Source organism: Lithobates pipiens, unplaced genomic scaffold (genome assembly GCF_037356315.1).
Source record: "Lithobates pipiens isolate NorthernLeopardFrog02 unplaced genomic scaffold, aLitPip1_a1.2 Scaffold_18, whole genome shotgun sequence".
In the NCBI taxonomy this organism is placed as follows: Eukaryota; Metazoa; Chordata; class Amphibia; order Anura; family Ranidae; genus Lithobates; species Lithobates pipiens.
The window spans coordinates 199,233,441-199,260,486 of record NW_027507758.1 but is presented as its reverse complement, the minus strand read 5'-3'; the positions used below and the strand labels follow the sequence as shown (position 1 = coordinate 199,260,486).

The following is a 27,046-nucleotide window of genomic DNA, read 5'->3' as shown; positions in this document are numbered from 1 at the left end:
GTGGGATAGCCCTTCCAGAAAGCTGTAAAACAGCAAGAGCCAGGTGAGAACCAGTTTTAGACAAAACAGGCACATTCAAGGAAGAGAGAGGCAGGCACATACGTGTCTTGTTGGGACAAGATCTTGTTTGTGTCCGGGTTCTCCACAGTACAGGCACAGGTTGTGGGCCCATCTGCGCATCTTTTCTTCTGGGGTAAGAGACGGACGGAGCAGGCCAAGTTGCATGGGCTCTGGGGCCTCAGAAGCAGTTTTAGAAGAGATGGGAGGCACAGGACTGGGTGGACTGGGCACCCTTGGCAGCATCCAGATGGGACGAGGGTGACCAGAAGATCTTTCAGAACGTCTCTCTCTCAGGCGGCGAGCAATTTGAATTGACAGGTTAATGAGTGCATCCAGGGTCTGAGGTACACCGACACTTGCCAGCTCATCCTTCAGAGGCTCAGACAGGCCCATGCAAAATTGATGATGCGGGGCCATGTCGTTCCACTCTGTGTCAGAGCTCCAGCGTCTGAATTCAACTGCATAATCCTCTGCTGCTCTGCGACCCTGCTGCAAGTAATGCAGCGCAGCCTCGGCCATTGCGGTTAACTAGGGATCCTCATAGAGCTGTGACATAGCTGTGAAGAAACTGTCAAGAGAATCCAGACACATGGATTTTTGCTCCAGCAGACAGTGGGCCCTGATTTGAGGAGACAGGAGGGAGATGACGAATCCCACTTTTGTAGCCTCCAGGGTAAAAGTACGGGGTTGAAGAGTGAAATAGAGCTCACAGGAAAGCTTGGTACTTGCTCCTTTCCCCAGAAAAACTTTCAGCTCTGGATTCGGGAGGGAGCATCACTACTGAGGGTGCTTGGATGAGTCCGGCAGAAGCTGCTCCTTGGGGAGTAGCAGATGAGAACAGAGCCTGGACTTGTCCCTCCAATCTCCAATAGCCATCTTGACCACTTGGGTGAGGCCTGCTAGATGCCTACAAAGTTCATCCATAGGGGAGGCCCCCTGCCCGGACTCGGTCATGGCTGCCTGATACTATCAGAGCCCTACGTACCTGACTGGTGAGTCCACTTGGGCAGAGGGCGGTCTCCCTTACATATCCGAATCGCGGCCCCTGGTAGAGAAGACAGGTTGCTCAGGAGTGCGGAGGAGCATGAGAGCCTGGTAGGTAAGTCCTGATGCTGGAAGAGAAGGGTCTTCAGACAGCAAGGTGGTGAGCAGAAATGCAGGCAGTGGATACTGAGCAGGAGCAGGTAGGGTAAGTCCAGGTTCAGGTCGGGTTCAGCAACATGCAGGCAGCATTGTACAAGGGAGCAGGCAGAAGCAAGGTCAAAAACGAGGCAGAGGTCAGATGCGGACAGATATCCAGGAAGGTAGTCAAGCCGGAATTCAGGTTCAGGGAACAAGGTCACGGGGAGCTGTTGACCAGGCAGCACCGATCAATGAGTTCAACCAGACTAAATAGGCCAGTCGGTGCCAAACAGTGCGCACGTGTCTGCGCCAACGCGCACACTTGTACGCGCGCATGCCCGAGCACCCGCACATGCACCGGTGCCCCCAGAAGCATGCAAGTTGATGCCCATAGGAACACGCTCGCCTGTGCACCAACATGCGCATCGGAGTCAGCTGGCACACGTGTACGAGTGCCCACAGGAACACGCACAGCCGCGCACACTGGTGCGAGCCAGAGCGGCCGACCATCCATCCAGTCAGGTAACCTCTCTGACACAGAGTCTGCTGTTCTGCAAACAGAAACCCTCTCTTCAAGGAAAACGGCAGACTGACTCTTTGTTGGTACACACTATTGGCTTCCTATTGAGCCTTTGGCTCTGGGGGGGGGGCATCCACTATAGTCACTTGGAGCAGAGATCTCGCTTTTGCAGATGATGCCCTGGTCTATTTAGATGGTAAGGAGAACTCCTTTACTAAACTTTTGCAGGTGGTAGAGGAATTTGGGGAGGTCTCTGGTTTACAGGTGGGATGGGAAAAATCTCAGGCCTTTGTTATAGGCCCTCCCATACCTATTGCTTATATACAGAGGTCAAACCTGCAAATAACTCAATCCTTTAAATACCTGAACATTAAAATTCATGGTGAGCTTTTCAGGCATGAAGAACTAAATGTTACCCCATTAGTCAAGCAAATGGCGGATAAGCTTAATACCTGGACATCATTGCCCCTTAACTTGATTGGCCACATAAATATTTTCAAGATCTTTTTACCAAAATTCTTATACTGCTTTAGAGCTACCCCAATTTTTCTCCCCAAGAAACTCTTCCCACAGGTTCAATCTATCTTGTCATCGTTCCTTTGGCATGGTAATCAACCCCGTATAGCCAAGTCCTCTCTGCAAGTGGCTAAGACCATTGGAGGCCTGGCTTGCCCAAATTTACAAAATTACTTTATAGCTTCCCAACTCACTTATGTTTATGAATGGTTACACGCTGAACCCCTTACTCCCTCCACTCCACTTCTGTTGGCCTTTGTTGGTCTCTCCACCTCTGTGAAGGGTGAACCGTATAGGTCAAAGGGAGCTAGAGGTTCAGGATCCTCTCCTATAGAAGTAGATTTCATGGCATGGAGGGAGGGGGGGAAAATACTTACACAGTCCTCTCTGGGGATGTCGCCACATGCCCTCCTATGGAGGAATCAAAATCTTCCTGAGTTCTTTGGTCACCTGTACTCGACCAAGTGGGGTCGTCTTGGTATTACTCACCTCTCTCATAGTTGATGATAATGTTTTTGTGTTCTTTGATACACTAAGACACAGATATGGCATTGATAATAAAAGATTTATCAAATAGCTCCTACTGAAGCATGCCATTCGGATGCAGTTTGGGTCCTTGAACATCGAGCTCACGGAATCTTCCCTTGAAGACCTCTTGGAGTACCCTGAAATCTCAAAGTTGATGGGCGCTGACCCTTTTCAGAATTCAGAAGTGGCTATTGCTGCTGCCTGAGATCTCTGAGGAGGACTGAGAAGAAGCCACAGAGGTTTGCTTTCAGGGTCTAATAAGCACGGCTAATCAGTTGATTCAATTTAAGTTTTTTTTCCACCACTTACACTAAACTTCAGCCAAGCTGGTTCATATTTGATTGCTTGCTGTAGATGTGATCTTGTTTTGCTGCAGATTTTTTTCATATGTTCTGGACCTGCCCTGGCCTATCCTCTTTCATTAAGGATCTATTTTGTTTCTTTTTAGCACAAGCTCAATCTTCCAATACCTTTTAGGTGTTCTCAATGATTTTGTCTCTCGGACACATGCTAACAGAGGTTATGTATACTGTTATTTTATGCTCATAAAAGTGTTTTATTACACTGGAAGGCAGCTGGCCCTCTCACAGCTCACGATTTATTTTGAACCGTTCATGGCGATCTACCCAAATTCAAACTGATATATAAAAGTACGGAGTGCCCTAAGAAATTTACCAAGATATGGCAACCATGATTAGATTTATCTGAGGCTTTTTGGGGAGATGTCTTATCATCACAGCTTACTTAATCAGGTTCTCTTCACTGGTGTACATTGGTGTGGCATACACAAAGGGTCATTGTTTCTTTTGCTATGCACTGGTCTAATGTGGTGTATCATCCAAGTTGGAGTATGGTTGGTATCATGGCGCTGATGTATGGGTAATGTATGTGGTGCTGGTATGAATGTGTACGTGTGGATGTAGTTATGCAAGAGTAATGAAAATTATCTACATTCCTCCTATGTAAAATTGTGTGTCAGAGTTGTTCTCTTTTTTGTTTGTTTTATTTCTGTAAAATCTAAATGATCACCTTTTTACAAAACAAGTATGACTAAATGCAAAACATTCTAAAGATTTGGATTGAGGGCAGATGAACTTCTGTCAGATTTTTTTTCCTGTGGTTTGTTTCCCCTGTAGGGAGATTCACCCTTTCTGTTTGTCATGTTTACTGACATCACCAAAAGCTAAAGCAAATCCAAATTTAGGATAGTCACCAGAACAGTTATAGAGAAGAAATATTTTCACTCTATTTCTGGTGACCCAGGGACTCTTTCACTTTGGAGAGCTTTTTTCTCACTTCTTCTTTTGGCTATGGGGCAGAAAGTGAAGGGCAATCTACCCAATGGGACACAGATGGCAAAAATAAAACTGTCAGGGGTTATAACCCTTACTCTATCCAAAATAAAAAAAATAAAACCAGCCCAGGAATTTCCTTGATTTATGAACAATTGTGACTAAACCCTTAGTTGGTGGCAACATAAACTGTATTTTGTATGATTGTATGTATATTCACCTGCATTGTAAAACTCAATAAAAACGTTATGGAAAAAAAGTAAGCATTTCCTTAACCACAGTCCTTCATAGGTCTCACAATCAGGATTTCAGGTGGGAGGGGGGTTGCTATGTGGCATCATATGCAGGAGAAACTGCTCCTAAAATTTAGCAGCTGTCAAGATTTATGCTACACCCCGCAGCATTGATTAAGTCTCCCCTCAGCAGTCTCCACAGCTTAACGCAGGCCAGCATTCAGAGATCAGATGACAGAAAGCTGTCTTTGTTCCACCTCCTGAGTCCCAACTTGTTCCGCCTTAAAACTTCTACCATGTTGTACTGTAATCCAGCCCAAAACAGAAAGTTAGCCAGGCACAGTAAATGTGTGGTGTTTGAAGACGTTAAATGTATGTATAAATATATGACTGTGTGTGCATAAGTGAGTGTGTATACATACAGCGGGTAAAATAAGTATTGAACACGTCACCATTTTTTTAGGTAAATATATTTCTAAAGGTGCTTTTGACATTTTCACCAGAAGTCAGTAACAACCCATGGAATCCATCCATACAAACCAAAACAAATAAGTTCAGAAATGAATTTGTGTGTAGCACTTACCCCCGAAGGAGCTGCTGATGAATGTATTTAATCCTGTAACCCTGCCTATCAACCGCAAGAACAGTCTGGACCCCTTTGGCACACCTGTATGGCAATGCTAGTGTAAGACCCAGTGGTAAAGAGAAACACATTAATAACACACTGTACTGTATATTTACCGTATCCTTGGAACCCGTCACTTCACCAGCTGTTATAATAGATGAGACTCACACAGGATATCAATTAACCATCTGAAAGTTTACCGAGGTGAAAGTTTAACACAATTAACAGTGTGATAGCTCAGAGACAATAAATGGCAATATAAATGTATTCAAGGATCACCATAGATAGCGTATGCAAACAGGTGCACAGTGGGACAGGCACCCAATACCAATCAGCAGATATATTGAGCAACTTCCCGCTGAACCCTCCGAGCACACACGCATACCAATTCTGCAGCACAATGCTATGAACATACAACAGCACAATACAATATAAATTTGTATCATATACTCAAGGGCTCCCCCTAGGTTGCAATACACTGTCCACTCTGTAAACCGGAAGTTGTGCTGCTTTATAGAAAATGACAACATCTCTTGTCTTCTTTCTTCAGCAAGCTCATTAGACTGCAGTATTTGTAAATCCAGGAATCAAGTAGGTAGCAAATTGTAAAAGAAATGACATGCCGATAACTGTGTACTCGCACATGTAAAGCACTTACAATGCCTTTTCCTTAATGAGGGGTGTAACTCAGCATTGACTTTGCAGTACAGCAAAGGCCAACCCTGAAGTTCCACTATACACGGTCTAATGGATAAGTGAGATCACTCCTGTGGGATTACAGATCCCACCAGCAAGCTGGAACTAATTCACACAGTCACAGTCACTATATTGATCTGGGCAAGTGCCCGCTCACCACACTAGGCCCAGATGCTTTTTAAGATTCCTTCCTTGATACCTCTGTCCTGATCCAAGTTTGCGTCGCTACACCGCACCGCTCCTTTGGATAGCCAACGACTAATGCAGAAACCTCAAATGTTCTGTAATGCAGACCGATCCTCCTGCTCGATCAGCAGGGCAGTTCACAAGGATCCCTCTGGGGCAGGTGAGCAGCTCTCCACCCTAGAAAGCACTGTGAAGCGCACAGTGCATTGTGAGGTGCTCAGTGGGCAAACTTTCCCACAAGCTACCCGCAAATTTGGATGTGGACTTCACTGTAATCTTAATCATATTGCATGCACATAGAAACATAGAAGGGTGATGGCAGAAAAAGACCTAGTGGTCTATTTAGTCTGTCACATTAATTCCAATTGTGGAAATCACTTTTCCCTTTTCTTGCATATCTTGTAATGTAATGAATATCAATAACAGTATATAAATAGTATATACTGTGCATATTGTAATATAAATAACAACTTAAGCAATTTTCTTGGACACTTATTATACTTATTTTTGTTTTCCTTTTAGCTGCATTGACCAATTTTGCAACAATCATAGCTTTGATTTTTTGGATGCCTTACCCAACTGAGATTGTCGTGTTTTTCATATTTCCTGCAATTTGGGGCATGGCCGATGCCATATGGCAGACACAAACCAACTGTAAGTATTTATGTTTTTTTAAGTTAATATTTATTTTTTGTCATTTACTTAAAAAATATTTTTAGCCCCACAACTTTAAAGACCTAACTTACCTGTAATGAAATATGTCCCATCTCCCAGGCAGCAGGATCCTGGAGAAATATTTACCACAGGAATGCTGATCCCATTTCTGAACGTTTGGCACTACGATATAGTTTGTCATTATAGTATACCCACAGTTGATCCAGAGGAAGGAAAAAGACCATGGTCCAACTTGCTGCAGTGGTGGAAAAAAAATATTCCTAATCCCCCAAGACAATTAGTTAATCCCTGGATCAACAATCTTTGGAGTTATATTCTGGATTTCCGGGGGGAAAAAAAAAGCACCTAGTGCACAAGGCACAGTCCCATCAGGTTTTTGAATGACAGACCAAATGTAGAGAAGAAATTTAGATATTTATTATACACAATGGTAATAGTTAATACAATAACATACAAGTATCAAAAAATTAGTCAAGGAAAGTTAAAAACATAGTAGACATGAAACGTAGCTGCCCTGGACAAGCATACTGGGCTAGCACAGATCAATGCCGTCATGTTTTGGACAGAAATGTCCTTTTTCAGGGGCTTAGTGTCAGACATGTAGTCTTTCTATAATGTAGACGGGTAAGATATTAGTACAAAAGTAATATAATATAAGAAATTATTTGCCCATTAGAATTGCATATAAAACCCTAGATTGGCATGCTAAACCACAATTTGTGAAGACAGAACAATGTACCAGATGTACTTACACAAGCGGATCGGCCAACAGTAGACACATAATTAGCATCCGATGGACATCTGCACACCCAGTGGGTCTAGCTACAAAAAGGGGCAAGATGAAGATGGAAATGTGGCCCCTCCAATCAATGCAGTGGCGCCAATGGAGGGAATATAGAATCGCTGCAAGAGCACCCAATCAGTGCTGAAAACTGAATCAGCCGATTACAGGCTCTGTTTACATCACTTGATCACATGGTAAGGGGTCAGGATCTGCCCCTTACTTCCATCTATGATCAGCCATGTCTTGTAGACCCGCTGATCACAGAGCGCGCCCTGCGTTCCCCGTTTGCCGTGCAGGCAGCTCGTGCACAAGAGGACTTACATGGACGCCCTCCCAGCAATTAAGGCCCACACAATAGCCCTCTTTTGGTTATAGAGCAGGCACAAAAGGGTTAATTGTCTTCTCCCAAGGGTTAATAAATTCAGTGCAGCTACTCTTTCATCATAGCTTAGGTTCTCTATGCCTCTTATCGATTTGGTTGCCCTTCTGTGCATGCTCTACAGTTCCACAATATCCTTTTTGTGAACTGGTGTCAAAAACTGAAGTGCATATTCCAGAGGTCTTACTGCTTTATATAGGTGTAGCAAAGTCTTTAGCCTCTTCCAGTCTAATGAGGACCTCTAAAGCCAAAGATAGTTGACATCCTTCTGTAAGTAGTGGGCTGTGAGGCATAGTGGGTGCAAAGTGTAAGTTATTGGGCCCCAGACACTTCTTGAATGCAAAAGAGATGTCCAGAACAGTCTTTAACAGTTCCTAACACAAATCATAACAGTTCTCTCAGCTTCACTACAACTTCCACTTGTAGTTCTTCAGCCCGTTGAGCTCCTGGTCTCTCACTGGACCTTCTGATTCTTTGCCTGAATCCCTGGAGCTCCTCAAAGCTTTACGGTGGTGTTTCCCTTAAGCGTCACCCACGCTTCCCTGCTGGGTCCCTAGCTTGGCACTCCAGATACTTCTCAAGCTTCACCCCTGCTAACTGGTTTGGTCCCTGGCTTGACTCACAAGGCTGCTCTGCAAGAATTACCTCAATTAGTTGGGTCCCTTACTTGATCACCGCCTGAAGTTTCCAGATTCTCCATCGTGCCTGTTCAGTGAGAATGCTGCTTCAGTACTTGCTTCAGTTACTCACTGTGGTCCCTGGTAATAAGGTGGTTGGTCCCTTCATGGCAACAGCTTCCCTTCTACCTCTGACCACTGACAGGTTCTCCGGCCGGCAGAACTGTCACTTCTGGTTGGACTGCAAGCCGCAATCCCAACCCTGCGCTGCTCTTTTACTTCTGGATAGGGCCTCACACAGCCTAGGAGCTAGATGCCCCTGGGGATAGGCCCAATCTCCGGCCTAGGAGCCCCGGCATACAACACATGTCCACGGCACAGAACATAGATCACCTGACTCCACCCGAATATATAGGCTCTCCCAGTGAGGCAAATGATTCTCATATCTAGTAACACCAAGTGCCCGGCCACCTAGTAGTAGAAGAGAAAAAGTACAGCAAGGTCAAACTTAGGGAGAAATTAACGGATCTCTAACAATTGACTAAGGTAACTACTCCTGGCAAGCAAATATGTGAGGATCATCCCTGACTAAACCCCAGGATGCTACACAGGGCCAAAGTTATTTCTCTCGCTCTGGAGTCTATATCAATTAATACAGGAAAGTATTTTCCTTGCTTTAGAAACTGCAACATGACATTTCATACTTAAAGTGATACTAAGTCTCATTTTTTTTCTTTAAAAAATAACAAACATGTTGTACTTACCTGCTTTGTGCAGTAGTTTTGCACAGAGCAGCCCAGATCCTCCGCTTCTCGCCTCCCTTGCCAGCACTCCTGGCCCCTCCCTTCTTCTGAATGCCCCAAAGCAAGCAGCTTGCTATAGGGGCACCTGAGCTGAGCCACTGCTCTGTGTGTCTATTCAGACACGGAGCCACATTTCGGCCCCACCCCCTCTCTCTCCTGACTTTGACAGTGATGGAAGCCAATGGCACAGTGATGTGGTCTCAGCCAATGAGGAGAGAGAGTCCTTGGCAGCCCAAGACTGTTCTGCAACATCGCTGGATAAAGATGGGCTTAGGTAAGTATTAGGGGGGCTGAGGGGGCTGTTGCTCACAGAAGGTTTTTTATCTTGATGCATAGAACCTTTTGACTTTTGTTCCACAGTCGCTGGAGTAAAGCAATGTGGAAAAAATTATCCGCACTCCAGTTGTTGCTCTTAAAATTTCTTTATTTTTATTGAGAATAGCCACAGTGAACAAATGCAGATTAAGTCAGTTGACGTGTTTCAGCCTATAAGGCCTTAATGCATAATGACTAAGGTGAAAAAACTTCTGTTAACTCCTATGTCTTGTTATGTAGCTCAACTCATCTTACACGGTTGTATCCTTTTCTTATGTTGTTCAAGGATGTTGTATTTCATGTATCTTTGCCCTTTAAATAAAGATCTGAAAAAAAAAGTAAAGATCAATATAAAATGTGGTGGTACAAACTAAACAAAAACCAGACAGAATGGTTTCAGGTATGGGATCAGGAAGAGCAAGAAGCATGCAGTCTGTAAACCCAATAAAATAGGTTCCATTAACATAACAATAGAAAAAAAATACAAAAAGAAAAAACACGAGCAACCCTAAATATTGCATGGACACAACGTTGTAAAACAAGTTTGCTTTTTATTTTGCAATCACCCTCCCTTGACATTATCATGTCAATGGCAACTCTTGGCACAAACAAAAATTGTTTCTGTTGCTAGCTTAGGCTTTACCTAGCAACGTTCTTTCGGGTGGGCTAAAATGATACACACTACAAAAGAATTTGGAATTTATTTTCCACCTGAATTAACATTGTACCAAATCATGAAGGCTTATCCTTGAAAACACAATGTCCCATATATACGGAGACCAAATATCCAAGAGCAGTAGCTAAATCCTAATTCATTCCAAGGAACCTTAACCAAAAAAAAAGTACCACACGGGATTAAAGAGCAAGTGTCTCCCTGCAAAGGTAAAGCATAATGGGCTACGATGCATCGCATCGTAGCACATTATGTGTCACTTACCTGACGCAGGAGCCAGCGATGTCACCTCTGTTCCCTGTAGCATGGAGCGTCCATCTTCTGGGTATCACTGCTCCGGCCACTCACAGCACTGGAGCAGCGATGATGTCACTCCTGCGAATGTGCACGGGAGCCGCTCTAACGGCATTTTGCCGCTAGCAGCGGCATGCTGCTAACAGCAATAGTGCGCCTGCGGGCTTCTGTCTACAGCACATGCGCCGTAGACAGCGGTGACTGTCTTTTAGTAAATATCTCCTAAACCGTGTAGGTTTAGGAGATATTTCTTGGACCTACAGGTAAGCCTTAATACAGGCTTACCTGTTGGTCAAAGTGGTTTGTAAGGGTTTACAACCACTTTAAAGAGTGTTTTAAGGAGTGCTCAAATTGTGCCATTGCCAGACTTATCAAGGAGGACCCCAATGATGAGATCATGCTTAAACCTCTATTGGAGCATATTCACTCCTCTGGAGCTGCATATTGATGGGGATACTCCTCCTGCTTGCAGGTACGGGAGAATGGTGATCTTTTTATACTAAATTAACTATCACAAGTAACTGAGCTGTATACCTGTCTAGGCATACCGTCAATTACAGTTCGAGACTTGTTTGAGATGCAGCTTATTCTGGACATGGTCCAACGTGCCATTCCCACAATCCAGAAAAAAGTGTTCTTCCACAAAAAGCCCCCACTTTCCCTGAGAAAGGACCAGGTCTGTAACTGATAGAGAACTGTAAACTCCATAGAAAGTTGAAACATACCTTATGTGACGAAACGTCCCTACACTCCGCTTGAGTGCTTTCGTCATATACCACTTCCTCCCAGTCTGAATATAGATATCAGAGATTCCAACGGCTCTCAAGCACTAAACAAGACGAGACTTGTTTCTGCTGACATGGACTCTCTTAGAACCAGAATACAGTCTTTTTATACACTTTTAACACAAGGGGTAGATAACGAGGTAGGCTGGCTGCTGGATACTCCCCCCCCCCCCCCCTCCCCTCTAGTAAACACTTAGCAGACAACTATATTTATTAGCATGTTACAAACAACAATAGGTGAAATACTCTGTGTCAAGGCAGACTAGACTCATTTTACAGTGATTAACCCAAAACACCTTAAGTGTGAAGATTCATGAAAAAAATTATATATAGAAATAAAGTTACAATTCCAAAAAATATAAATAAAAAAAAGTCTCTATGTAAGATGTTGATCCAATCCAAACGTGAAATACGGGTCACCATCCACCTTCTCAAGATGAAGCTAGCATGCAGACACCCTGTGATATTCCCGTCACCTTTAGAAATAAAGGCTTACCAGATAATATGGATCCAAACGAATATATATTCGAAGGATCATGCAAGCTTGTACACTTAGAAGGCGAGATTACAGATGTAAAATGTCCAGGGAAGTAACAAGTCAAACTCCTCATAAAGATGTCCCAACTAGTTGTTAAATCCTCATCGGTACACTCCAGCACAAAATGTTGAACTCATACAAAGGAAAATAAGGAGCCACAATAGTGTAAATCCATTTAAAAGAAAAAATTTAATAAAAAAGTAATGAACTCACATGTAACCAAAGAAATCAAGCGCTTATTCCATAAAAACAGTGCTACAGCAGTAGTCCCGACGCGTTTCGTCCTCTACAGACGTCATCTGGGGTAGCACTACACTGTAGCATCCTCACTTTTATATCAAACAATCAATTTGGGCAAAAATTCCATCTGCCTGTGTCACCGCGTGTCATTTCCGGTTTAAGATGGCGCCCGGCGTGCGTTCCACGCCTCATTATAATGCTACAGCATGAATTAGCAGGCAAATCATGCCATAACATATATAAAGTGAACCAATAAATAAAACATAAATTAGCCCAAACATTAGAAATATACCAAACGTAAAATTAACCAAACACTAGAATTTATTCCCCTTTGTTATACCGTTAATAGTATTTCCGGTTCATGACTGAACAACTAGGGGGCGTGGATATGGTTCCAATCGTTATCTTACCCGGCCCCTCATGCCGACGGAGCCACCCCCACTACAGGAAAGTACTCACATAGTGGGCGTAACGTATACAGGGAACACTGATGCTTCCGTCTCACGACGCTGGAACGCACCGCGTACCGGAAGCGCCAGCATTGCAGATGCGTCCGACGTCAGAGGCGGCGTAAGAGGAAATACGTCACCTCCAATCAAACAGCATCAAACATCGGAAGTGACGTAAACAAAAATACGTCACCTCCGGCCAGAATGTGTCCGACACCAGGAAGTGATGTAAAGAGAGTACATCATCTCCGGTGTCCAATAGGACGCATGTAAACACATTCCGGACCATACATCATAAAAGGGCTGTGCAATTTGCGTACACCCCTACTCCTCAATGAAAAAAATATCATACTAATATGTATGGAGTGGGAGCAGTTGTGTATAGGCAATAAGAAGTATATTCAAAAAATATATACAAAATACACATCAGCACCGATACAACGCATGCCCGAACATACATTGTAACAAATACTGATAGCATCTAAGGCAGATAGAATTCTGTCCCAAGACTAATACTAATAATATACCGTAAATAACAATGATAGAAACACCTACCACTTACATAAAAATCAAAAATATTAAAACAAACAAACTAAAATAAAACACTAAAATAAAACACTAAAATAAAATGTTGCCAATATACATATTAACCATTATTAATGAAGGCATTAATATCCCATTCTATATTTAAGCCAAATGGCGAGTGAGATCGAATAGTATATATCCAGTAGGTTTCTAATCTGGAAACACCCCGAGTCATAGCACCACCCCTCCACGGGGGTGTGTACTTGTCAATAGCTAAAAATTGGGTACCTGTTGGGTCACTGTTATGATGTTCCCTGTAGTGTCTCGGGACAGTGTGTTTAGAGACCTTACCCTTTATTAAGGCTATGTGTTCCCCTACTCTAATCGCAAACGTCCTTGTCGTCCTCCCCACATATTGTTTGCCGCACGGGCAAGTGATCAAATATACTACATACCGGGTGCTACAGGTACAGAATGATTTTATAGTATATGTTCTGTTAGTTGTTGTTGATGTAAACTCAGTTGTTTTGTGTCTACCGGCTATATTAAACTGACATACCACACATTTTTTACAAGGATAAAAATCCCTTCAGAACGGATTATCTAGCGGCCACATCGGGAACTGTACATTCCGGGTTGGCTAATCCGTCTCTATTTATACCCCCTGTACCCACTGTTCCAGCTGTAAAAATTTTTAAGGATCTAGTATTAAAAGATCTTGATAGACTCCCTATGAAATGTAATAATAGAACCACTTTTTCAACAAATGGTTTTAAATCTTTATGTGAACAAAAAGACGTAGTTATACGTCCAGCTGATAAGGGGGGGGGTGTTGTGATTCTGGATAGGGACAAGTACGAAGCTGAAATGCATAGGATCTTGGGCGAGCCAGGTACCTATAAGCAACTCCCCAATAATCCCACGATTGTATATAAAAAACAACTTAAGGACCTTATCAATAAAGGCTATGATCAAAAAATATTGAATAATAAAGAAAAAAACTTTTTGGTTCCCATTTCCCCCTCAATTCCTGTAATCTATTACTTACCGAAGATCCACAAAGATCTGGTGAGCCCTCCTGGTAGGCCCATAGTGAGTGGCATCAATTCGGTCACTTCACGCATAGGCCGCTACATAGATTTTTATTTGCAACCCCTTGTTAAAAAAACCCCATCCTACCTTAAAGATACGGGTGCTACAATCAGGAGACTTGAAAGTTTAGTGCTTCATGAGCAATGTATCATAGCTACAGCTGATGTAGCGTCCCTCTATACTTGCATACCTCAGGGAATGGGTATAGAGGCTGTCCGATATTTTTTAGATCGTGAGGACTCTCTGGCATCATTTCAATGCGATTACCTCATAGAGCTTTTAGAATTTGCCATGGAACATAACTATTTTTGGTTTAACGACAAGTATTATTTACAACAACGGGGTGTAGCAATGGGGGCCAAATTTGCCCCCAGTCTTGCTAATTTATTCATGGCCAAGTGGGAGGAGGATGTCGTCTATGCCCAGAGGAACCCCTCTTTGGTCCTGTGGGCTAGGTATATAGACGACATCCTCCTCCTATGGAGTGGTTCATTAGATTCGCTGACTGAATTCTTTAGGAATTTGAACAGTAACGATAGGGGTATTTCTCTATCGTTCGAAATGAGTCTCTCTAGGATAAATTTTCTTGATTTAGAGATTGAATTAGTAGACAATAAATTTGTGTTCAAAACGCACTTCAAACCGACGGACAGGAATAGCTTCATTCCCCTTGATAGCTGCCATCATAGATCATGGTTGAGCTCGATACCACGCAGTCAATTTCTACGACTGCGAAGGAATTGCACAGACCTTGATACGTTCAGGTCACAAGCAGTAATCCTCAAACAAAAATTTGAGGATAAGGGATATGATGCTAGGGTTCTTGATGTAGAGATACAGAGAGTTATTGACACTAATAGGGAGAGCCTAGTGATTGAGAAAGTGCGCCATGAACCTGAGGACACTTATAGATGGTCTATGCTTACATCTTTTTCAGTACAGCATAAACAAATTAAGACCATTATTAATAAACATTGGGATGTACTAAGAAGTGACCCAGTCCTCAACTCAAAGTTACCTGAGCGGGCGAAAGTACTTTTCAGGGGAGCACCCTCTCTACGGGACTGTATTGCTCCCAATGTTATTAACCCACCCTGTCGTCCATCATTTTTTCACAATCTAACAGGTTTTTATCCTTGTAAAAAATGTGTGGTATGTCAGTTTAATATAGCCGGTAGACACAAAACAACTGAGTTTACATCAACAACAACTAACAGAACATATACTATAAAATCATTCTGTACCTGTAGCACCCGGTATGTAGTATATTTGATCACTTGCCCGTGCGGCAAACAATATGTGGGGAGGACGACAAGGACGTTTGCGATTAGAGTAGGGGAACACATAGCCTTAATAAAGGGTAAGGTCTCTAAACACACTGTCCCGAGACACTACAGGGAACATCATAACAGTGACCCAACAGGTACCCAATTTTTAGCTATTGACAAGTACACACCCCCGTGGAGGGGTGGTGCTATGACTCGGGGTGTTTCCAGATTAGAAACCTACTGGATATATACTATTCGATCTCACTCGCCATTTGGCTTAAATATAGAATGGGATATTAATGCCTTCATTAATAATGGTTAATATGTATATTGGCAACATTTTATTTTAGTGTTTTATTTTAGTGTTTTATTTTAGTTTGTTTGTTTTAATATTTTTGATTTTTATGTAAGTGGTAGGTGTTTCTATCATTGTTATTTACGGTATATTATTAGTATTAGTCTTGGGACAGAATTCTATCTGCCTTAGATGCTATCAGTATTTGTTACAATGTATGTTCGGGCATGCGTTGTATCGGTGCTGATGTGTATTTTGTATATATTTTTTGAATATACTTCTTATTGCCTATACACAACTGCTCCCACTCCATACATATTAGTATGATATTTTTTTCATTGAGGAGTAGGGGTGTACGCAAATTGCACAGCCCTTTTATGATGTATGGTCCGGAATGTGTTTACATGCGTCCTATTGGACACCGGAGATGATGTACTCTCTTTACATCACTTCCTGGTGTCGGACACATTCTGGCCGGAGGTGACGTATTTTTGTTTACGTCACTTCCGATGTTTGATGCTGTTTGATTGGAGGTGACGTATTTCCTCTTACGCCGCCTCTGACGTCGGACGCATCTGCAATGCTGGCGCTTCCGGTACGCGGTGCGTTCCAGCGTCGTGAGACGGAAGCATCAGTGTTCCCTGTATACGTTACGCCCACTATGTGAGTACTTTCCTGTAGTGGGGGTGGCTCCGTCGGCATGAGGGGCCGGGTAAGATAACGATTGGAACCATATCCACGCCCCCTAGTTGTTCAGTCATGAACCGGAAATACTATTAACGGTATAACAAAGGGGAATAAATTCTAGTGTTTGGTTAATTTTACGTTTGGTATATTTCTAATGTTTGGGCTAATTTATGTTTTATTTATTGGTTCACTTTATATATGTTATGGCATGATTTGCCTGCTAATTCATGCTGTAGCATTATAATGAGGCGTGGAACGCACGCCGGGCGCCATCTTAAACCGGAAATGACACGCGGTGACACAGGCAGATGGAATTTTTGCCCAAATTGATTGTTTGATATAAAAGTGAGGATGCTACAGTGTAGTGCTACCCCAGATGACGTCTGTAGAGGACGAAACGCGTCGGGACTACTGCTGTAGCACTGTTTTTATGGAATAAGCGCTTGATTTCTTTGGTTACATGTGAGTTCATTACTTTTTTATTAAATTTTTTCTTTTAAATGGATTTACACTATTGTGGCTCCTTATTTTCCTTTGTATGAGTTCAACATTTTGTGCTGGAGTGTACCGATGAGGATTTAACAACTAGTTGGGACATCTTTATGAGGAGTTTGACTTGTTACTTCCCTGGACATTTTACATCTGTAATCTCGCCTTCTAAGTGTACAAGCTTGCATGATCCTTCGAATATATATTCGTTTGGATCCATATTATCTGGTAAGCCTTTATTTCTAAAGGTGACGGGAATATCACAGGGTGTCTGCATGCTAGCTTCATCTTGAGAAGGTGGATGGTGACCCGTATTTCACGTTTGGATTGGATCAACATCTTACATAGAGACTTTTTTTTATTTATATTTTTTGGAATTGTAACTTTATTTCTATATATAATTTTTTTCATGAATCTTCACACTTAAGGTGTTTTGGGTTAATCACTGTATGATGATGCACTAACTAGGTCATTCATAATTTTGTTAAGCGCTACACTACGTTTTGATATTTGTTAATTATTCACTGTTTTATCCTTGTGATTGTGTTAGCAGCTTTTTTCTGTTTTTTGGATAGCGCAGTGTTACAGGGAACGTTTTTTTGTCTAGACTAGACTCATTTGCATCTTAGAAGACAACAGACAGGTGGCTGGAGTTGATGATATTAGCATCTAAGCCCTTGTACACACGGTCGGAGAATCCGTCGGAATGTGTCCTATCGGCCCGTGTCGTCGGATAATCCGACTGTGTGTGGTATGCATCGGACTGATTCCGTCTGAATATCCGTCGGACCCAATTTTCCAACATGTTGGAAATATTTCCTGACCAACTGGTTCGATCGGACATACTCCGATCATGTGTAGAGAATTTTGATTGGACCAAGTGCCACGCATGCTCAGATAAAATTTCTACATCAAAGCTATTGGCTACTAGCCTGAACGTAGTCCCATCGTAACGAAATTACGTCATCACGTTCTGAATGATCGGATTTTTCAACAACTTAGTCCGACCGTGTGTATGCAACAGTGTCGGACAAAATCCGACGGATTTGGTTGTCGAAATCTCCGACCGGGTGCACAGGGGCTTACAGTTTGTGTCCCAGCAGTATGATTCAGTCACTATTGCTAATATGGCAAATACATATGCAGAGTCTGTGTGTCCTGGGGGGGACAAAGTAACCACCTCAGGGGTCCCCAAGTATACAGCTCACAAAGAGCACCATTCCCCCAAATGCCAGGGACCGTAATCGTAAGGCATGAGGCTGGCATTCAGTCCTCTCCAAAATCCTCTGTCCCGGGTGAGTGTCAATTTCTCCCCCATCAAATGTTGACTAACAAGGTCCCAGACCTCCACTTGGTCTGGACATGCGTTAGTTGGGCAAAGTGAACTCACATAGTCTGTCCGCATGATCTCCATTCTTGGCTGCAAGGAATAGTTGACCTCAGTAGGTGTGGGGCAGAGGTCATTGACTCTCTGTCCGGCTGTCAGCCCTTCAGCTGGGTGGTGTTTACCCTTCCATGGCTTGGCCTGTGGCTTGGCAGAGGGGCTCACTGCCCCAGTTCCCTGAAGCTGAGAAGAAACTGCAGGCGCTAGGCAGATGCCAGCGTTGCTCTGCCCTGTTGCCAGTGATTCAGCTGGGAGTAGCAGCTTCGCTACATCAGCTTGTCACCGGAGAGAGGGGCTGACTGCCCCGGCTCCCTGGATCTCCACAGTTGTTGCTGGGCAGAGGTTTGTAGAACTCTGCCCTGTTGCCAGCACTTCTGCTGAGGACTCCGCATCCTCTGCTCTGGGTAACCGCTGGGACAGGAGGCTTGATTCCTCCACTCCCAAACTGGGTAGCTGCCATTGCGGAGGTGAGATGGCCGCTTCCTTTTCCATTCCCTCATCTGGCTGCTGGGATGACATGTCTCTGGTACTGTCTGCCAGGTGCACAAATCTTTGCTGGGGAGGAAAGACCGCTTCCTCCACCCTGGCCAACTGTTGTGGAGGGGCGACAAACACCTCCTCTCCCTTCTTCCCCTGTATCTGCTGCTGGGAAGTGATTGCCACCTTCTCTCAGGTGTGGGGCAGAGGTCTTGGACCCTCTGTCCGGTGATCAGCGCTTCAGCTGGGGAAGTTACTTGTAACTCCACAGATACTGCTGTTGGTGCTGGGCAGAGCATAGTGAAGTTTGGATCTAATACCAGCTCTTTTGCTGGGGGCTCACCAGATTGTTTTTCCTCAGCAGAAAAGTCTATCAAATCACCTGTCTCTGCAACTGGTGTCTGGGGATAGAGGTTCATCATCTCCTGTCCATGGAAGACAGAAGATGCGATCAGTGCTCGGCAGAGGTTAGCAGAGTTCTACCCTGTTGTCAGCACTTCAGCTTTGGAGATGTCAATCTCCAGAGTTTCCACCGCCGATTATTTGGCATGCTGTTGAACGTGTTCTATTAGTTTCCTGTATGCCTTTTCCAGATGCCTCTATATTCTTGCAGGTCCTCAAGGGTAGGTTCCCCTTCGCCGTCAAACACAAAACGATCTGTAAGGCTCTCCCACAGCAATCCAGGGCCTACAAAGTCATATCCCTCCAGAGAGCATTCTGTTTTTCTCCCCTAAATATCCCTGCTCAGCGTGCTATTGCAGAGCCCGATAACGATTGTCCAGCTCTATCACCTGCTGGACCTGCCTGTCTAACTCAGTCACCCATTGCTCCTGGGGCCGCTTTCCCAGGAATGCCATCCACAATGCCTGTTGGTCACTGGCCAGTTTCTTTTGGGTTGGAAAGCACTTGCCCTGTTTTATACCAGTGAGCTGGAGGGCTCCAATCCAGAGCTCCACCCGAATCTGCTGCCTGAGCTCCAGGTAGTCATCCTCAGACACAGTCCTGGTGTATGCTGAAACGACGATCCGCAGCAGCCCGGAAATTCTGATGCCAGATTCATATCTCCTCTGGGGTGACAAAAGTCTGCTATCCTCCAGGTGGAAGTTTGGATGTCCCAGACTGCAGGAAGCGCCCCACTGCTTGCCACCAATGTGACAAAATGTCCCTACACTCTGCTTGAGTGCTTTTGTCATATACCACTTCCTCCCAGTCTGAATATAGATATCAGATATTCCAACCACTCCCAAGCACAAAACAAGATGAGACTTGTTTCACTGCTGACATGGACTCTTTATTAGAACCAGAATACAGTCTTTTATACACTTTTAACACAAGGGGTTAGAGCAGCCCCAGTGCTGGGTCAGGCACATAATGTAAGGAGCCATTTGGCTGTATGTTTTATATTTTTTTAAATAAAAATCAGTATTATGCTATGGATTTTTTGTGCCCTTTCTCTACATACCATCTGAGATTCTGAAGGGGGACGCACTATCCTATGTATCCATGTCAACATTCATGTGAACAGGCACTTACCTGTACAGGCGTTGTTTGACTTAATTTTTAATTAAAGTGGTCAAACAAATCTGGTAAGCAGATTATACTTGCATATCACGATTGGGTGTCGGTGTTCCTTGGTGGAGGTATAGGCAAGCTCTCTGGATTTACTTTTTTATCACAGTCTACAAGATTTTCTGCACTTAGTGGATTTGGGATTATTTATCAAAGAAGCTGGAGTGGCATACTTATGGGACTTTTTATGATTGAATTATAATTTGTGAAGAACTTTTCTATTGTCACTGGATCACGAGTGGGAACTTATTGGTATCACATATATTGATTATCTATTTTGATTGTTGGGAACTTATTATTGACATCACATATATTGGTTATCAATTTGATTGCTGAGTTTTTTATGTAATTTGAGAATTTTATTAGTATACTAACATATTAAAAGCTCCCAAAAATGAATTACTGTTTCACTATTGAGGAGGTTGTGTTTTTCTCACCTCACATAAATAGGGTGCAGCTTTTGTTTTATTATTTGATTTTTTTATTCTTTGTACATGGCGCAGAGTTTGCACAATTGAGTTTTAATTGTTTCATAGATAACGAGGTAGGCTGGCTCCTGGATACTCCCCCCCAGTAAACACTTAGCAGACAACTATATAATTAGAATGTTAATTAACACAAATACTCTGTGTCAAGCCAGACTAGACTCATTTACATCATAGAAGACAACAGACATGTGGCTGGAGTTGATATTAGCATCTAACAGTTTTTGTCCCATCAGTATGATTCAGCCACTATTGCTAATATGGCATATACATATCCAGAGTCTGTGTGTCTTGGGAGGGGGACATGGACCTGAATCCAAGAACACAATGTCAGGGGTCCCCAGGCATACAGCTCACAAAGAGCACCGTTCCCCCAAATGGCAGGGACCATAATCACAAGGCAAGAGGCTGGCATTGAATCCTCTCCAAGATCCTCTGTCCCGGGTGAATTTGTCACACCCTACTTAATAAGGACATCTCTGGCTACTTTTACAGGATACTTCATCCTTGATTCAAGAAACCTTCAATCAGCGGATGTACCTACAATGCATACTTCAAACTCTCTCATGTCCAGCGACTGCCCCAAGTTAGGCCAAGTTAGAACCTGAGATAACCTTCTGATATTTCATCATAACCTAGCTAGAATCAAAAATCTAACATCAACTCACCCATATGGAAGCTTTCAAAAATACACTTACTTCACTTTCTTTATTGCATTTTTAAATTCCATACGGATTCTTTTTCGTACAGCTATACTAGTGCTTCACTTGGTATTATTGATCTTCAGATACTCTCAATACCCATTTACCCAGTGACTTCTACTGTTCTATTCGTTAGCACTGGACAATTTGTGGAGAGACTCTGTTAAATCTGACAGCAACACTCCTGCATATACGTGAATGTGCCCAATAGTGGCTGTTTCACCATGCCTATGTGGATGTTCCTCGGTAACCTTGCTGCCTTCTAGAACTGGGGTTGTCCTTACACCACTGCCGAAATTAATAAAAGAAAGAGGGCCTAGTGCATTATCCAACAAATATTTAATAAAAATGGTAAACAAAAATCTACTCACAAACAAAGGTGATAAAATACACTCAACAGCCATACCATTGGCTGAACACTCTCAGACCATCTGGAACTGGGGGGGCGGGTCAGGGGAGACCTAGGCTTGGTTCCTGCTGGTTGATGCATTTAGAAGGAGAGTCCTTTTTTAGAGCCAAACTGCAAATGGCTGTTCAGCTATACTTGTACCTTATCGAACAAGGGGGATACACTCATAACATGAGAGCCGAGGCCCCTGCCTGAGAGAGGGTAAAAAGAAGTGGCAGAAATAAAAAAGGGACCCAGATAAGAAGAAATGAAAATGTAGGGTCCCCAGGCTGGGTTGATGTCAACAAAGTAATGGACATAAATGTTGTGCAGAAAAAAGATGCACACAAAAATACAGTGCACATAATTGTGAATTTGTAAAAGAGTATATGACCTACCATGATGAAAACTTTATTCAGTAAAGCAGAGCAATGTTGGACTCCTTACTCCAAAAATGTTCTAGTCCCTGCTGGAATGCAAGGGATTTGGTGTATGTCCAAAATGGAGCGGTCCCAGGGCCTGGAACGCACGCCAAAGACTGGTACCAGAAACCAAAGGTCGGATGTGCATTCCAGTTGCCGTTTCTAGCTGTCACTGTATCTCCTCCTGGCCGTGAACCGCTGCCATCTTGGTGGAGTCTGTCACTAGAGGCCAATCTCACAGAACAGAGGATGAAGAGGAGAAAAAAAGCACACAGCCTGCAGAGGAGCAGCCGGTTTTCCGTCAGAATCGGAGACACGTCAGGTTAGACAACGGAAGTGACATTCCGTCACCCGTGCATGCGTCCACCTCTACCAGGTTTTATAATCTGACAGACAGGGCTGGCCCAAGATATTCTGCTGCCTGGGTCCAAGAATGAAATGCTACTCCCTGGAAAAAGAAAAAATCACACCCACCAAAAGGCCTCCACATCCATTATTTCATGGTTTTCATTTCGTTATATTTCATTATTTCATTAATGAAAACTAAAATAAAATCAGGAAGTTACATTTACATGCAATAGCACCCCCACCTCTCCCTCTCCCCCCCTCCCTCTCCCCCTCCCTCTCCCCCTCCCATCTTTTTGTCTCAAAAAGGATTTTATTATTATTTTATTAACATAAAAGATAAGAAACATACATAGAAAAATACACGTTCCAGCAATGTTTGCTTACATACAGAAGCACTATATTCAAGAAGTACAATGCAAGGCGGGCCTCCCCTCTCCCACCTATTCAAATCAAGATAGGTAATCCATTGCCATGCAAGTAAATGGCCCTCTCTCAACACAATAACTTGAGTTAAAGAAGCAGTCTATCCAATACTACTTCTACCTGAGATAATCTGGTGGTGTTCATCCAGGGGGCCCACATCAGATCAAATTCACCTGGTCAGCCCCGGTGTTGAAATATATATTTCATGTATAATAATCTCTCCAATCTTAGTGTGGCCCCCATTTGGGCTATCCATTCCCATAGAGTAGGAGGCTCAGTCACCTTCCAGTGTTGGAGAATAAGCTTATGGGCTTGGAAAGAGCTCTACTAATTGCCTTTTTTGGGTTGTCTTCAATTTGTAGGTCGTCAAGAATACCCAGAATACATGTTTTGGGCTCTTGTGGGACATTGACCTGGAATACTTTGTTGATGGTGGTGAGGACTCCCGTCCAGTACAGGTTTAGCTTTGGGCCACGCCATAATAGATGGATGAGGTTCCCATGGTCTCTAGAACACCTTGTATAATCAGCGATGTCACCTATGCCCATCCTATGCAGGCTTGCAGGCTGCATAGGATGTATAGCTGGGACAGTCGTTGTTCTGTGTTAAGCGAGCACACCTTTATTGCCTGCAACACCTTCTCCCATTGGTCCTCCTTGAAAGCACCCACCACATCTCTCTCCCAGTGGGCCATGACTTTGGTAGGAGAGCCAGCTAAGAATATGGATAGCAACATAGAGTATATCCTGGATATAAAACTCTTGAAATGAGACACCTCAGTCATATAATGAAAGACAAGGGCCGGGCATTGTGTCCATAGATTACTACCTGTTTGTGCTTTAGTTGCATGTCGTAGCTGCAAGTAAGAGAAGTACATTGATTGGGGCAACCCAAATTTTACCTGCAAGTCAGCAAAGGAGAGTAGTCTACCATTAGAAAAAATCTGAACTAGATGTGTAACACAGACCTCCACCGCTCTCCACATGTCAGGAATAACAATTCCGGAAAGTACTTATTGTTCCATATAGGGCTATACTCCATAAAGCCATTAATATCCTGTAACTTTCAAACTTTATCCATCACTTTTTGCATCAGGACATATGTGAGGAAAAGTTTATTCGATTTGTCAAAGGATAATGCTTCTATCCCTCTAGCCACACCGTATGAACCTGTAACATGCCACAAAAGGGCTGTAGTTGGATCTTTATGATCCCCCCCCCCCCCCCCACACTGTATTACTCATTGGGCATAGCTTGGGCAATATGTTGTAGCTGGGCAGCCAAGTAATAGAGCCAGGGATTGGGAATGGCCAGTCCCCCCGCCTCCTTAGGTTTCTGAAGTTGTTACAACCTAATCCTTTGGGGTTTATTAAGCCAGATAAAGGCATGGAGCAAGGAATTAGTAACCCAGAATATTTTAAGCAGGACAACCATAGGGGTATTATGCAGAATGTACAAAAATTGCGGTACAAGAATCATCTTGCTGATTTACTCTACATACCAATTTTAAATTTTAACCATATTTTAAATTTGTCCCTAATGTGGCAAGATTAAGGGACACATAATAGCATGAATGTGGAGTACCATAGACTCCCAAATATTTAAATTTAGGGGACACCGGGATGTAATGGAGTGTAGGGCCCTGCGCAGGGACAGAATCTAACATAATTGAGGATTTCCTCCAATTGATCACTAGTCCCGAAAACAATCCAAATCGCTTGATAATTGACATGGCTTCCCCTAGGGACCCTGACATGTCTCCGAATAGTAACATGGCATCATCAGCATAAAGCATGAGTTTTTCTTGTATCTGGTCGTATTTAAAGCCAGTTATTAAAGGGTTAGAGCGAATCAGGGCAGCCATGGGTTCTATGGCTATGGAGAAGATTAAAGGGGACAGAGAGCAACCCTGTTGAGTCCCTCTATGTAGTGGAAAAGGTGCAGATACCCAACCTGCTTCTCTAATTACCGCTGAGGAGGAGCTATAAAGTAGTTGAATCGAGGAAAGAAATACAGGCCCAAACCTGCTCAGTGTAGCCCGAATCCAACGATAGCAACGCCCTAACACCTGAATCGTCAGTATGGGATTGTATATTAAGAAATAGTTGATGTTAATTAATGGCAGTGGATCTTTCTGGTATGAAGCCTGATTGCTCTGGGTGGATAATGGAAGAGATTACCTTAGGGCAAGCACCTGAGCCAAGATTTTTATCTCCCTCTGCTAGAATGAGATTGGCCTATATGAGCCCGGATCCAGCACATCCTTCCCCGATTTGTGGCTTGTTTTAGAGTCTGGGAGGTGCAGGAATTCCCTAGCTGAGTTGAGTGTTTTAAGCAATTGTGGTTATATGATATCCTCATACTGTTTATATACCTCAATCAATATACCATCATCTCCTTGTGCCTTAGAGTTAGGAAAGGAGTTGGTTGCTAGTTGCATTTCCTCAGTAGTTATGGGGGCACCTATTAAACTGCTCTGAGGCCCCAATAAGCAAGGCAACTCATTCCCGTGTAAGAATTCCTGTACTTCCCCTGGTGATGGTGGTCATCCGTTGAGCAACAGAGATGTCCAGGAAGCAGCTGCATGCCCCTGAATCAATCACGGCCGGTAGTTGGATCTTCTCTTCCGCCAGCTGTAGAGAAACAGAGAGAGTCACATAAAACTGAGCAAGACCTGTGGCTTGATAGTTCATAACACACTGTGGGGGCAACTTACAAGGTTTCACAGGGCAGTGGCGAAGATAATGTCCGAGCCCCCCACCTCCCTTGTCACTCCTTAGGGGTAAGATGAGGACGAACTAGACCCAGCTGCATTGGTTCCCCCTCTGGGGCTGAGGGGCCTGAAGGAACCGGGATTGGTGGATAAGGAGCGGTGGTCTTAGGGAGCATCCAGCTGGGCCGAGGGACCTGGAGGCATTCAGAACGCTGCTACGCATTCCATCTGTCCAGCTTTGTGGCTAGTTGATTGTGCAAAAAATAGTATAAATATAACAACCATATATAAATAGTGTTACTTACAACATGCATAATGTAGAACACACATGAAAAGAACCAAAATATGAAACTTAAATCTTGCAATATGAGTTCTCAATATGTAAGACTCTTATCAGCAAAAAAGATAGAACAGAAACACCCAGTGTTTAGACGGTAAGTCCATGTACATGAAAACTAATTGTAAAATAACTAAAAATAAAGTCCTCCAAAATTAGACCAGAATATTCATAGATATCCGCCACTCGGTTCAATAGAAACAAAAGGGATGTTCAATCCACCACCAACATGCGATAAAATTTGCCGCTTACCAGAACGACATGACCCCCCCGCTACAGAGGGTCACACGAGACTTGTAAGGATAGATGTCACTTCCAGCCAAAAGGGGGATCCTCAGTGTCCTCCTGGTTCCACCACTCCAGTGGGGGTAGGGAAGGGGACCTGTTCCCGGGCGTCTTCCTCACAGGTCCAAAAGAGGGCTCAAATGCAGGGATATAGGAACCATAAAGGGAAAAAGACTCCAGATAGTGTAAAACCCTTTATTACTCACGATAAAAAATAAAAATACACTTACAAATGTATAGAAGAAAAAAAGCCTTAAGTCTGCGGTGCCGGCCGGACGCACACAGACAGACCCGTTCTCCTGGAAGCCGTCACAAACACGAGGTGATGTATAGCGTACCGCTCAGCCCTACGCTATACATCACCTCGTGTTTGTGACGACTTCCAGGAGAACGGGTCTGTCTGTGTGCGTCTAAATACTGGGTGTTTCTGTTCCATCTTTTTTGCTGATAAGAGTCTTACATATTGGGAACTCATATTGCAAGATTTAAGTTTGGTTCTTTTCATGTGTGTTCTACATTATGCATGTTGTAAGTAACACTATTTATATATGGTTGTTATATTTTTACTATTTTTTGCACAAATCACTTGTTTGTATAAGTTAAGCGCAGCTTAGTATTTTTCAATTTTGGTTCTGTATTATGTGACACAGTGAAGCCGCAGCTAAACGTTCATTCTTATAAAGTACCATATGAGAGTATATATAACTCATTTTTTTGCACCTTAGCGCAGTTTTTTTCCTATTTTCCTTTGTGGCTAGTTGAATTAAGCTCTCCAGGGAGGCAGGGGTCTGTACTCAGGCCAGCTCCTCCTTTAAATTCTCAGAGAGTC

The 27,046-nt window shown here is 43.4% G+C and overlaps 1 protein-coding gene across 3 annotated transcripts in view; it reads left to right on the top strand.

The window, feature by feature from the left end:
• Window positions 1-27,046, top strand: part of UNC93A (unc-93 homolog A) — an 894,938-nt gene that overhangs the window by 662,143 nt on the left and 205,749 nt on the right. For all 3 annotated transcript variants that reach the window (XM_077486513.1, XM_077486514.1, XM_077486512.1), the window contains one exon: window positions 6,301-6,432. In XM_077486513.1, coding sequence (XP_077342639.1) covers window positions 6,301-6,432 — 132 coding nt within the window. The remainder of the gene's footprint in view (window positions 1-6,300; window positions 6,433-27,046) is intronic.